General features: G+C 57.5%; 2 protein-coding genes across 2 annotated transcripts; both read left to right on the plus strand.

Moving 5' to 3' along the window:
• Nucleotides 1-3,480: 3,480 nt before the first annotated feature.
• On the plus strand, nucleotides 3,481-4,671 carry DCS_06962 (uncharacterized protein; the record flags this gene model as incomplete). Its single annotated transcript, XM_040804249.1, has 2 exons — nucleotides 3,481-3,925; nucleotides 4,058-4,671. The coding sequence occupies 2 exons, from the start codon at nucleotides 3,481-3,483 to the stop codon at nucleotides 4,669-4,671; spliced, it is 1,059 nt and encodes a 352-aa protein (XP_040654353.1).
• Nucleotides 4,672-5,145: 474 nt separating this feature from the next.
• On the plus strand, nucleotides 5,146-5,911 carry DCS_06963 (uncharacterized protein; the record flags this gene model as incomplete). Its single annotated transcript, XM_040804250.1, has 3 exons — nucleotides 5,146-5,176; nucleotides 5,330-5,485; nucleotides 5,553-5,911. 3 exons carry the CDS (start codon nucleotides 5,146-5,148, stop codon nucleotides 5,909-5,911), a joined length of 546 nt encoding a protein of 181 aa, XP_040654354.1.
• Between the last annotated feature and the right edge of the window lie 6,466 nt (nucleotides 5,912-12,377).

Genomic DNA, 12,377 nt, shown 5'->3' on the forward strand with positions numbered 1-12,377 from the left:
GCCCGGGCATAAGCGGCCCGGATGCACGACGAGCCATCTGCCGCATGGGTGTTTTGTGTATGACAAATACGGCGGATGTAAGCCTTCACCCGAGACGAGGTGGCTACTTTCTTCTCATCATTTGACTGATGCCCTCGTCACGGAAAAGCGCAGCTTCGACGGGGTCAAGGGTCACCCTGTGGTGATAGGCAGTCGGCACGGAGAATGGGTGCCGTCCACTGGCTCGCATGGCCCATGCCTCGAGCAGCACCACTTGAGGGCGTCGGAAGGCACAAGACGAATGAATGAGTGACGCGTCAACAACGGCTGCAGTCGATCCTGGTCGGTCCTGGCTTCTTGGCCGAGTTTGGCCGTTGCCGATGCGGCCATGTGGTACGCGTGTCGGTCGCAGTGTTCGGTAATTACTCCAACTCCGTGTTGGGAATACCCCATGAGGGGTGATTGACTGTAGAACAAAGGCGAGAGGTTTCTTCCGAGATGTCGTCTGTGTCTTGTCTATTGTCGATGAAGCACATTGTGCACGAATGCCATCCACTCCGTCGTTTGTAGGAGTTTGAGTCATGACGAAGGATGATGGGCAACTGTGCTGCCGTCTGGCGACCCCGCTCCGCCCCTTTCTCGCTTCTGTCCATATCGATGGTTCCGTGTCCATGCATTTACCGGCAAGGACGCGATAAGTGCATGCAATTACGCGATAAGTACATACAAGTACGTGATACGTGCGACGGATACCTCAGGCCAGCCGATGCATTCCGCAGCGGACAGGCTGTAATAATTACTCGTTCGTCATTAACGTACGGAGCACTCCGTAAGGAGTACAGTGAGTGAGTGTACTTGCCTCCATGGTCCTAGCTGGTGCTCTGCCGCACCACATTTCCGGTGGCGGTCGGCCAACATACATGCTTTGTAGAGGTACCGAGTACCAGAGGGTAGAGGCAAAGTACCGGAATGGTACGGACCAACATCATGTGCTGCGATAGTCTGCATCTACCAGATAGTCGCTACTCCATCTCTACAGCACCTGTACTTGAAAGGGTGTCATCGAGGCGCCACACTGGCTTATCTGTCGTCATGGCGTTTACTCAGGGTATGGCGGCGCCTGCCGTTTCCCTGTGGCGAGGAACAGAAAGACGTTGAGCAATTTCCCTCGCATCGATGGCAGAAATCTCATGCTGCCTCCGACGAGGCAATCTTGAAGCATACTTGTACTCGTCGGCGTCACGAGAGTCATGACGATGCGGTGGCATCATGCAAAGCCGTCGCTGGAGGGAGTGGCACCTTCCCAAGCACAGCCGTGGCGACAGCTAACCCCTCTCGAACAGGCCCAAGCAGGACGAGTGGACGTATGATGATGGTCCCATGGTTGGTCCAAAAGTCGATGCTCCTAGGCCTTCCATATCCGAATTTCCCGTCAGGGCATCGAAATCCGTGCAAAGTGAAGGGGACCGCCAGATGATGCCGATGACGTTGCCTCGCCTCAGCGTGAGCCGTGGCGTGGGCCACCTTGGGCCACTCGATTGGCTGCGTGACGGACGAGAGAAGGAGACTCGAGACTACGGCAGTGTGGGAGCTTGTTGCTGGGCCGCTGGCAACGTGGTGCTGCTTGCGACGGAAGCCAGACACATCAGGGTGGGATCAGAGAGACGGAGACGACAGGAGTGGCCGTCAGAAGGACGAGCACGACCAGGACGCAGCATGGTTCAGCAAACAATCAGCACGGCGGATACCGTCGACGGCTGCATGAGAGGGGCGCCCGCCGACGAGCATACCTGCAGCACACGTACCCACGCAGCACCGTACGCGCACTTCTCTGCTGCTGAGCGCCGCCCGAGGCGGACCAGCAGGGCCAAGGCCAACCGATGCCGACGATGGCATGTCTCATGAAGGCGGCCTGACGCCATTCCCTCGAACCGGTCTCACGGCTTCGACGATGCTGGGGGACATGGCACCATGGCACCAACCCATAACCACTACCGCTTGCCTGTTCCGATTCGGCAACCGAGGGCCCCCAAATCACCCTCCTGGCTTGCCCGCCAACGCTCGGGCAGCTCGAGCACGTTGCGCGCATATTACGCTCCGTACGAGCGGGAGTACAATGTACGGCATGTACGGAGTACATGTCGAGCGATGAATGGCACCGTGCCGACGAGCTGTGGGTCTCGTATGCCTAGGCCGTCTGAATCTCGCCATCGCCCGTCACCTATGCGGCCTCGCCTTGTTTGCTCCTCGCTCAAACCCGGCCGGCAGATGGAAGTTGGCAGTTGGGGGGACGGCATCGCGTGGCTCGGCATGTGACGCATGGTCGAGCGAGGAACATCGCCAGATGTCTGATCAATGGCCGAATGCACCGGTTCTCGAGCATTCGCATTCTGCATGACCGGTCGACTCGGACGGGCCGACAAGATCGTCGCATCGTCACACCGTTTTGCCGTGGAGGCCCACGTCGTATCCAGGCCTCACCGCCTTCGCAGCTGCCCGGCATGGAGCGCGGAAGCTTCTCCGTCACTCATTAAGATTCCGCAAACGAGCTCGTCGGGAGAAGGCGGCCGACATGTGTTGATGGGTCTCGACGGTCCTCCCCCCCCCCGCGCTCACGCGAACTGGACAGCCGAGATGCTTGGGCGACCAAGGCCCGAAACGGCGGCCGTGTGCGCTCTTACCTGCCCCGGGCACGCATAGGGCGAGACGCCTTTATTAATATGATCAAACGAGCAGCGGTGCCAGCTCATCATTGCATGAGGGCCGAGGCAATGGCTCGAGCTGCGAGGCCGCCTTGACGCCTTGGTCCCCCGCGACCCCTCACTCCCTCACCCAATCAGCCGGGTCATCTTCACCGGTTCGGCGCTCAGTCGAATCGACGCCCCTCATCCTGGTGACCTGACGTGGTCGATTCGATCCAACCTCCGTCTCCCTCCGCCCACGCCTGCCGCGACAAGTTCTCCACGGTACGGAGTACTGCGCATGGAGGAGTCACGTACGAGCACGTTGAGCTGCCTGTGCGAGTACGTGTGCGTCTGCTCCGTACTTGTACGTCTGACTGTGCGTGCACTTGGCCGTAGGTGTACGCGCAAAAACGACCAGGGGGTGTGCCTCTCGACGCACCGTGGTGGTTCTCAAGCTCGCTCGATCCACCTCCCAGCCACTCGACCGGCAAGTGGCTGGATTTGACCCTCTCCCGGCGACCAGGCCACGCTTGCTCATGCAGCTCCCAACTCGCAGTGCTGCCGCGAGGCCCTTGTGATGCCGCCGCCGCCCTCGAACCCTCACCGACGGTTTCCAGCTGCTCGCCTCGCCTCGCCTGCCGCGGACTGCCCGCTTCCCACTGCGCCAATGGACGGTGGCGACGGCGCGCTAACCTCGGGACGATGGAGCGCGAACCCCAATCCCAGCCTGCTCCTCGCCGAGGCCTGACCTGGCCACGGCGCGAGCCAACGCCCGCGGGACCGTCGACAGGCTCGTCTACCACTTTACCTGGTGCCAATGGCCGTCCTTCGCCTCGACGGCGCTAGAAGCTTCCTGCTTGCCCGGCGGAGCTGCACCGGGACGCCATCTGCTTCTGGGGCCAACCATTTACTTGATCCGCCCTCGGCCCTACCAGACATGCCATCCTTCTCGGTCCCCACGGCCGGTTGCCGGACGAACCCTCGCCCCTCTCCACGGCGGGCCCATGCTGCCTCTCTCAGCCGCCAGGGATCGCTCGCGGATGTGCTCCCTACGAGTGTTCCCTACCACTACATGTTCCTTCGTTCGTGCCTCCTGCAGCTCGTGGCCGTCTCCATCGGGAGAGGGGCGCTCGTCTCCGTCCTGTCTGCTCCTCAAGATCAGAGGATCGTCGAGTCGTCTGCATTAGTGGCCGTCAGGACTGAGATCGAGCCGCCGCCGTTCCACTCTGACCAACCAGGCACCGTCGAAGCAGGCTCGGAAGGTCAAGGAGCATTCCCTTTTCGTCTTTAGCCACCCCCACCACATGGCACGCTGCCTTGTCCGGTCCTCAACTCTGCACTGTAGGTCGAAATAAAGAGGGCCGAGTGCGGTAACCCCGGCACGACCCTGCCAGCCCTGGTTTGGTCCGACCCGGGCGCCCTCGAACAGGCGCAGCGGTCCAGCGAGCGGCCGAGGGGCAGGGGGTGGGGAGGCGAGCAGAAGACGCGCGAGACGAACAGCAAACGAACGAGAGGGCGAGAGCGAGAGCGAGAGCGAGAGAGCGAGAGCCGTCCCTCGGAGTGGGCTGTAAACGAGGATCAGGAACGGCGGCCGTCCGGGAAGACCGCCCGTCCGCCGTACAGGCAACTCGTTGGCAGCAGAGCTGTTATCTGTGGCTTTCCCCATGTACCATATCCTTCCGACCGCACCTTCGAGCCGGAGATCGACCTCAGCTGCGCCGAGGCCGCTGCACCGTCCCCATGCGATGCGCCGTGGTGGAGCGACCTAGCGTCCGGCAGCAGTTTTTTCATCAACTGGCAAGGAGGCACGCCAGCACATCAAGATGGGTCACACTCTTCCAAGAGCGAGTCCTATCTTCGCTCGCCTTTGCCTCGACGAGTGCTCGCCCGGTTCCCTCCAGACACCCCCCGGCCGCGCGCTAGCAAGCTTCTCTCTGCCGACGCAATAAAACACAGGTCCTTCGCCGTCGAGCACTCCTCGTCTCCGTTTGCACAAACTGTAATCTAACTCTCATCAACGACGACGTATACTCGCTCTACCCCTCCCCTCCCCTCCCTTTCCTGCTTCGTCTTCTCACCTCACCCCAATCGTCATCTGAGGCCTTCTCCTTTCGTCCTCGCCCTTGATCACCCTTCTCTTGCATGCTTGATTGCCTGCAACCCTCCCATTCCTTTCGTGGGGTGCCGCGCGAACACCCCTCCCCCTCTTTCTCCTTTGCTCTTCCGGGTGGCTTTTTCCTCGTCCCCTTTCTCGACGTCTTGCTGTCGCTGCTACCACACACTCGTACGACCAGGACCTACGCGGATTCGCAAGCACGCACATACACACGCGCGCCGCTACGAATATATACACGCACGCATACTCGCACGCGCACGCGCGCAACCATATCGTTGTCGCCGAGGACGAGCTTGTTTCCATTTTCACTCATTCATTCCCCCTTACTACCACGTCCTTGGTCCCCATCGGCTGTTCTCCGACAAGATGGGCGGTTTCTATATGCAGTATCTCGAAAGTAAGTCTGAGCGATGAGTCCGACCCTGTGAAGTTCGACATTTCCCCACTAGCTTCGTGTGGCATCTGAATCGCATGCCCGTTTGCGTCAAACGAGGGTTTTGGAGTCAACAACGGCTTTGGTCCTCACCACCGTTGTCCTCGACGAGACCAGGAGAGGACCGAAGAGTCCGCCGCGCGGTGTGCGAGGGCCTGCGCGGCAACAATGTCGGCAACAATGTCGGCAACAATGTCATGTTCCTCCTCATGCAAATCCTCCTCGCCAAGTCTACGTCGACTACCCTTGTCATTGCCCTCATGGTCTCAGTGCGTCTCGGACCATGCGCTTCCATGGTCGAATCGTCGCATTTCAGCGCTAACCAGCCGATTGCTTCTAGGTCTCTGCCGCCGTCGGGGATGGATTGATCCAGCCTACGAGCTGTACCGAGACAATAGCGGCTTTACCTGCCTTGTCCTGGTGAACGGGCGGGAGTATCAGACTGATCTTGCGTATGAGTCCGACGTTTTGGCTCAGGAGAACGCTGCCATGCGTGCGTTCATGGTCTGTCGCAACTTCTCCGTCAATGGAGGCATGCTTGCCCGCAATGGGATCGTTCAGGGGCTTCCGGCCACAACGGAAACCGGCCATCGTCGCAAGAGCCGTCACACGTCCTCGCGTGAGAGCAACGACAGCCACGGCCGTGGTCGACGCTCCGGCAACCACTCGAGCAGCAGCTCCACGGACTCGTTTGACTAACGATACTCGGCATTCCTTGCCCCGGAAGCAGACAATGTGTCGTATGACGGCATGTGCATGCGAGAAACACCCGGCTGCCGGACCCAAACTGCTGCCGTCCCTTTGGGGACACTGACCGAGTATCGACCTTGGCGAACTGTCATTGATCTGGGGTTGCGGACGAGAAGTAGAAAAGAGTGGGCATGGCCGGGGAATCGGCCAAGGCGAAATCTGGACCTGGTTCTGCTTTCAACACAACGACTTGATGACTATACGAAACGAAATTTCTAGAACGACCCATTTCACCTCTAACGGCCTGCTAGTCTGGACTCTATATGAACCGTCCGCTTTCTTTCATTTCCGGCAGCCGTTTTTCGAACAGCTAGCTTCGAAAACGAGTACTTTCTCATGACTCCGGCTCCAAGCTTGGTTTCGAAAAGTGTCTTGCAGTCTGGTTGCTGCCAGCGGTTCGCTTCCTTCGACGGTTCCATCTTGCTCGGACGTTTCATTCCATGACATCCCAAGGGGGTGGTAGAATTGATTGTTGTTTGTCTAGACTCCACTTGCGCTTCCGGGAGGCTAGACTGATTGTTTTTCGTTGCATTTCTTGTCTCTGGCGCTGGTGGCCATGGAGGCAATGCGAATGGGGCGGCAGTTTTGACTCGGCATTTTCAGCGAGCGATGGATGGCAGCGATCTTTCTCACAGCTCGACCTTCTTGTTCCACGTTATGCAATTGTCATTCGCTAGGCATGAGAGACTGGCATAGTAGAACGGAATGATGGATGGCTCGAGAATGAACGATCAAGCTTGATGAAGTTGGCTGGTGTGGACGGCCCACCGTATCCAGCGGCCACGCGTTTCATGAAGACAGCGCGCAGGATTTATGATAATGATCATCAACGATACAAAGGGAACCAGAAGGGACTTGAGAACGGTGCGTTCTTCTACTCTTTTGAGCATGCATGCCAGTAGACGCGACGAATGGACTCGAGTCTCGCAAACTGTCACCAGCACACTTGGCTTCGCTCGCAAACCCGCAGGCCCCGAGCCGAGGTGGGAACAGACGGGCTGTCGCCTTGATCGACTTGTCGGGAAAGGCCATTACATGTCGATAGCGGCCATGTTCGTCCGAAGCCAGGCTTCCCACTCGACCATGCATGATTTGAGATTCCGATGACTAGTTCCCCAGCCTTGAAGTTAGGCCGACTGCGGCAGAAAATACGGACAATGCGGCCGATTCCTGACAGGTATCCTGCTGGTTGTAAAAGAGCCAGGGTCTTGGGGCGCAGTGAACGCTGGTGGCCGCCTGTGCGAACGGTTCGAAACCCATTCGTGATGTCTCCCTGCAACAGCTGCTCTCACCTGACAGGTTGCATAGTGCGCTCCGTATGCGCGGAAGTGCACGTACGGTAAGAAAATCTTGTCGTGTTCTAGCCCGTTTCTGGCGGAGATGCGAACTACAGATCAAGAAAAGAGACTTTATTCACGCAGCGAGTATGTGAGTTCATGGCGGCTTTGCTGCACGGAAGGGGTGAAGGTAACGACAAGGTGATGCGTCCAGGGGCATGGTAGATAAACTTCAAAAGGATAGGGAAATTTCTGCCTTTGGCAAAAAGGGGAGGGCTTGCGGTTTTATATCGCGAACGTATGGAGGCGATGCGATGATACTGAAATCCATGCCGATCCTCCTCGCACGGAAGCTATCCAGGAGTGTTCTGAAAAGGGGCATACAACCTGCCAGTGAAGGGAGGGGGGGGGGGGTGTAGTTTATCATGACATTCGGGTGTACTGCAACCCTATTCTCGTACAAAGGTCGGCACATGTCTGTCATATTGTCAACGCCGGACGCACATGTCTGACGTGGGTGGATGGGATTTGAGCGTCGAGGATCAACCGATCATATAAAGGCGAAGCGTTGCGTCGAGGTGAGAGCCAGCAGTGACTGGCCGACGGCAACAGAGCAACAATAGCCGTATCTCGATGCCACAAGGCCGCACGCCCAACCCGTCACCCATGGCATGTAAATAATGGGGGTCGTGCGGGGGCTGATTGACCTGAACATCCTCACCATATCAGCCCGTAGGTGCGTCATGGATCGTGGAAGATGGAGGCCGGATAGTTGCCGACTTCATCGTCGGCAGCAAGCACGAGATGGAGGATGATTGATTACGGAAGGCTCCATGATTTAGGTACAGTCCAGCACGGCGAAGAAAGAAACAAGGTTCGATAAGGTGGGTGGTGGATGGAGCCATCGTCCGGGCGGCGCGGTCCTGTGACCGAATTAAAGCTTAGGCGGTTCGACATTACAGCGGCAGCAGAAAGCGGGCAAGGGTAATTGACGTCGGCCAAACGAGGGTCCAGTGTGCCGTCGACGTTCGAGGGGTTAAAGCAAACCATGTCACGTACGGGTCCATGTCACGTACGGGTGTAGGAGTGAGTTTAGCGCACCACACAAGTAGAGGGACCAAGTCGAAAGGTCGGGGAGCTTGTGGCGGACATTGGGCAGAGGGGCTCGGTGCAAGCCGGAGTCGGGTTTTGGGCGTACTGACTCCATGCAGAGAGTGTGTTTCGGTGGCGGCGCGGGATTGTGATGCGAGACTGTGAAGCCAGATTGTGATGTCGGATGGTGAAGCTGGAGAGCGATGCCGGACCGGCTCGAACCAGGCGACTGGATAGATCTGTCCACTCCGCATTATGGCAGGCTCTACCTCCCTGCCTGCCATCTGGTCGGCGACGGACAGAAGTCACAGAGGAGCCGAGGGAAGGAAGGAGGCAGAAAGGGACGAGGCAGGAGGCAGGAGGCAGGAGGAGGAGCAGGGTGCCTCTTGCTCCCGGTCCAGCTCCCGCACATGGGCGGTGTGCATGTGATGCTCCGTATACTGTACTCCGTACGCCGTCCGGTAATACTCCGTAATAGAGGCAGAGTGTGTTACGTAGAGAGGAGGAATAATACAGCATTACGTACTTACTCTTCACTCTGTACCCAAATACTTACTGTACATGTACACGTAGTTCCTGGTACTTACAAATACATGTATGGGTTAGCGCGGAACATGTACTTGTACTTGGGGGTACGAACGCTGCGCCGAAATGAAAAGTACGGACAAGACATCTATGCATCTGTATTGCGAGCGCGGGTGCTGTAGCAGTATCATGCAGAACCCCGTAAGGTATTACTAGATAGGTAGGTACCTACCTACCTACTTAGGTACCTAGTACGCATCACGCTACGCATCACGTACCACAAGCAGCCGAGGGCACTGGAAGAGCAGCAACAATGGCCATGATCGCGGGCATGAACTCATGCCAGCATGAAGGTGGGGGAACGAAGACGAGATGGAACTGGCATGGCCGACTGATCAAAAGTGGCGTCGCTAAACCCCCCCGCCGCAGGATGATGTAGTTTGGCAATGGTTCGGGACAGATTGTTGTTCGTTGCTGAAGGCTTGAAGCTTATCTCTCCGTTTTGCATCTTCTCCGGCTCGCTTCTGGTGGTGTGCAGCAGGTACGGGGTCGTGTACAACTGTAGTATTACCCGTGCGTGTGCGTGCGCATACCCCAAAGGTCGAACCTTGTAACGCTCAGTACTCCGTAATACCAGGTACTCTTCTTGCCGTACCAGTGGTGTGCCTGCGCTGGCAGATGTGCTTGCCACAAGTACTCCGTACATTGTGGTTGAATACCCGCGAGCGCAGTACTCCGTGCACGTACGGAGTACGGAGTACATAGCAGACATTTACAACTACAAGTACTCGGTAGTACTAGGTGGTAGTTAGTCATGTACCAGTAGCCTGCAAGTGCTCTAGAGTAGTGAACCTAGTAGGAGGACAGGGACAGTTTGCCAGGAGGGGGGCCAAGCCACGAATGTGTTTGCATCCCATTACTCCGTACTCCGTACATGCACAGATACATGCTACACGTGCCTGCAAGTGCTAGCCTGTCCGTGCTGCACCGCTTGTATATACGCGTGCGTCTCTATCCCATACCATCCCATGCCATACCATCCCATGCCATCCCATGCCCATGCCATCCCATGCCCATGCCCATGCCCATCCCATCCCATCCCATGCCCATGCCATCCCATGTCATCCCATGCCAGGCCACGAGGATCGCAACTGACGGTTTCACGGCCGAGCGCTAGCAGGGCCACCCGTCCTCCAGATTCCAGCGGTTTTCCGTCCTGAGAGTGACCCCTCCCCCCTATTGGAGCGGCGAGCTGGGCCTTCGGCCAGTGGTATTCCTGGCCGGAAGGCCACGCCACAGCGGTTGCGTAGCGGACGGGCATAGGGGGAGCGCTTGAAGAAATTGCACACGTACGGAGTACATGTAATCCGGCTCGTCCAGGGACTCGTGTACTTTCTTACATGTACCTCTTGCCCGTATGCTCTCGCTCCTAGGCACCTAGAAGTGTATTGTAAGGCGCTACACGCAAACACCTGCAAATAAGTATGCTCGTGCTGTGCTCTGTACTCTGACACGTGTGAGGTGTCTGGCGAGTGACATGATGATGGGATGCATACGTTGTACGGAGTAGTTGTACAGTGTATTGTTCTGAGACGCCAAGCCATTGTTGGCTGCAATGCTCCGTCGTTCACTCGTATAAGCGGTCATCGACGATCCATCCCTGCATCGTGCTCCCGGTACCACCAGGCATACAGTACATACTCTGTGGGTGTACGGAGTACAATGAAGTATCGTGTAAGTAAGGAGTACTCCGTACTACTCCCTGCATGCTTTCCGTACTAGGTACTCCGTACTGCATTGACAGTTGACAAGAAGCTCCCAAGTATACTCCGTACTCCGTGCGGATTGGATAGGCACGGTCCCAACGCTGTATCGACAATTGTTACGAGCTGTGCCCCGTTTCCATACTACCTTACCATGACAGTACTTCGTACAGAGTGCGGAGTCCTCCATACAGTATCGTAGTAGTTCATTACTAGTATGGTTATTAAAAGTTGAAAGTAGATTGACGTGCTTGCTGCGCGAGTGCATACATTTACCTGTACAGCGTAGCCGCCTATATCCACCCCAACCGACTCCGTGCTGTATACTGCACCTGTGCTGCAGTTCCATCATGCTCCGTCCTCGCAGCCGAAAGCGGGCAACCCCTCCCGACGTCGTTGGGCCGGTCGCACAGCAGCATCGGCCTGTCCTGTCATACTGTCACTTGTCAGGATCGGGTGCGACTGGTCCGGTGAGGTCGACCGACCCGATGGTGCGCCATGGCCATGACCCATCCATCCATCCATCCCCCCATCCATCCTCCGTTCATGCTCCGTCGGATTGGATTCCAGCCGCCAGCGGCATCGAGGAGCAGCCGAGGCCTGTCGTTTGATTCCTGCCATCAAACGTACGTATGGTCCACCACCCATCTGCGGCGCCTGGCCGTGCTCCGTGCTCCTCGGTCGTGGCGTGGTTCGCAGGCGTACGTGCAGGCGTACGACATCATCATGGGTCGGATGATGTGCCATGCTGCGTCTTGTCCCGTGCCGTTCTGTGTCCTACCCGTGTCCTATCCTGTGTCCTATCCTTTGTCCTATCCTGTGTCCTATCCTGTGTCCTATCCTGTGTCCTATCCTGTGTCCTATCCTGTGTCCTATCCTGTGTCCTATCCTGTGTCCTATCCTGAGTTCCACCCCGTGTCCTATGCCATGTCCTATCCTGTCCTTGGTGTGTCAGCCAACCAACCAACGGGGTGCGTACCCCCAAGTTCCAGCGACACGCGTCCCGCAATTCCACTTCCGCTCCTTCTAGCGCTCGCTGGCCCGTCCAGCCGGCGCCCCAATTAGGGGCAAGAAGGGGGGGCCCGTCATTTGCTGGGGAAATTTTTCTGCTGCTCAAACGTGCCCCCCCCTCCACCTCCATCCTCGCGCCCGCTCCCTCATTGGCCGGCCGCACCGCCCCTATGCTGGCTGCTCTGGATCTCGTGTCCTGATTTCGAAATGAACGGAGCGAGACCCTCCTCGCCTCCGCTGACAAGTTGGCTGGCTTGCTCTAGCAGGCACCACCCGTCCTACTATTTAACCTACACATGCTCGAAGCACGCTGCATGGCGGGTACTAGGTAGGTACTAGTACCAGCAAAGGTGCATGTACATCGTACCGTGCATGCACTTGTTCTGGTACTAGCGTTTGTAGCTGTACTTGCCGAATCGTACGTGTTCGTGCCGCGCACTTGTACCGCTTGCTTGCCGGTACGCGCACGCAAGTGGTTAAGCTGCGGTACGTGCAGGTACAGTACGGTGGTACTTTGGCGATGGTACCATCAGTCCAGCATCCATTTACCTGGTGCCTTGTACAGGTACTGTCCCTGCTACCGCGCGAACCGGAGGTACGAGTTCGGAGTACTTGCCTGTACTGCCACCCTGCTTAGCGTTTTCTAGCTGTCCAGCCCGATCTGCTGAAAGGAGAGAAGCAGCAGCAGGGACAGACTGCTACTTGCATGTACCGCGCTGCCCTTACTTAGCTGTCCGTCCGTATTCA

The sequence above is a fragment of the Drechmeria coniospora genome, chromosome 03 (assembly GCF_001625195.1).
Source record: "Drechmeria coniospora strain ARSEF 6962 chromosome 03, whole genome shotgun sequence".
NCBI lineage: Eukaryota > Fungi > Ascomycota > Sordariomycetes > Hypocreales > Ophiocordycipitaceae > Drechmeria > Drechmeria coniospora.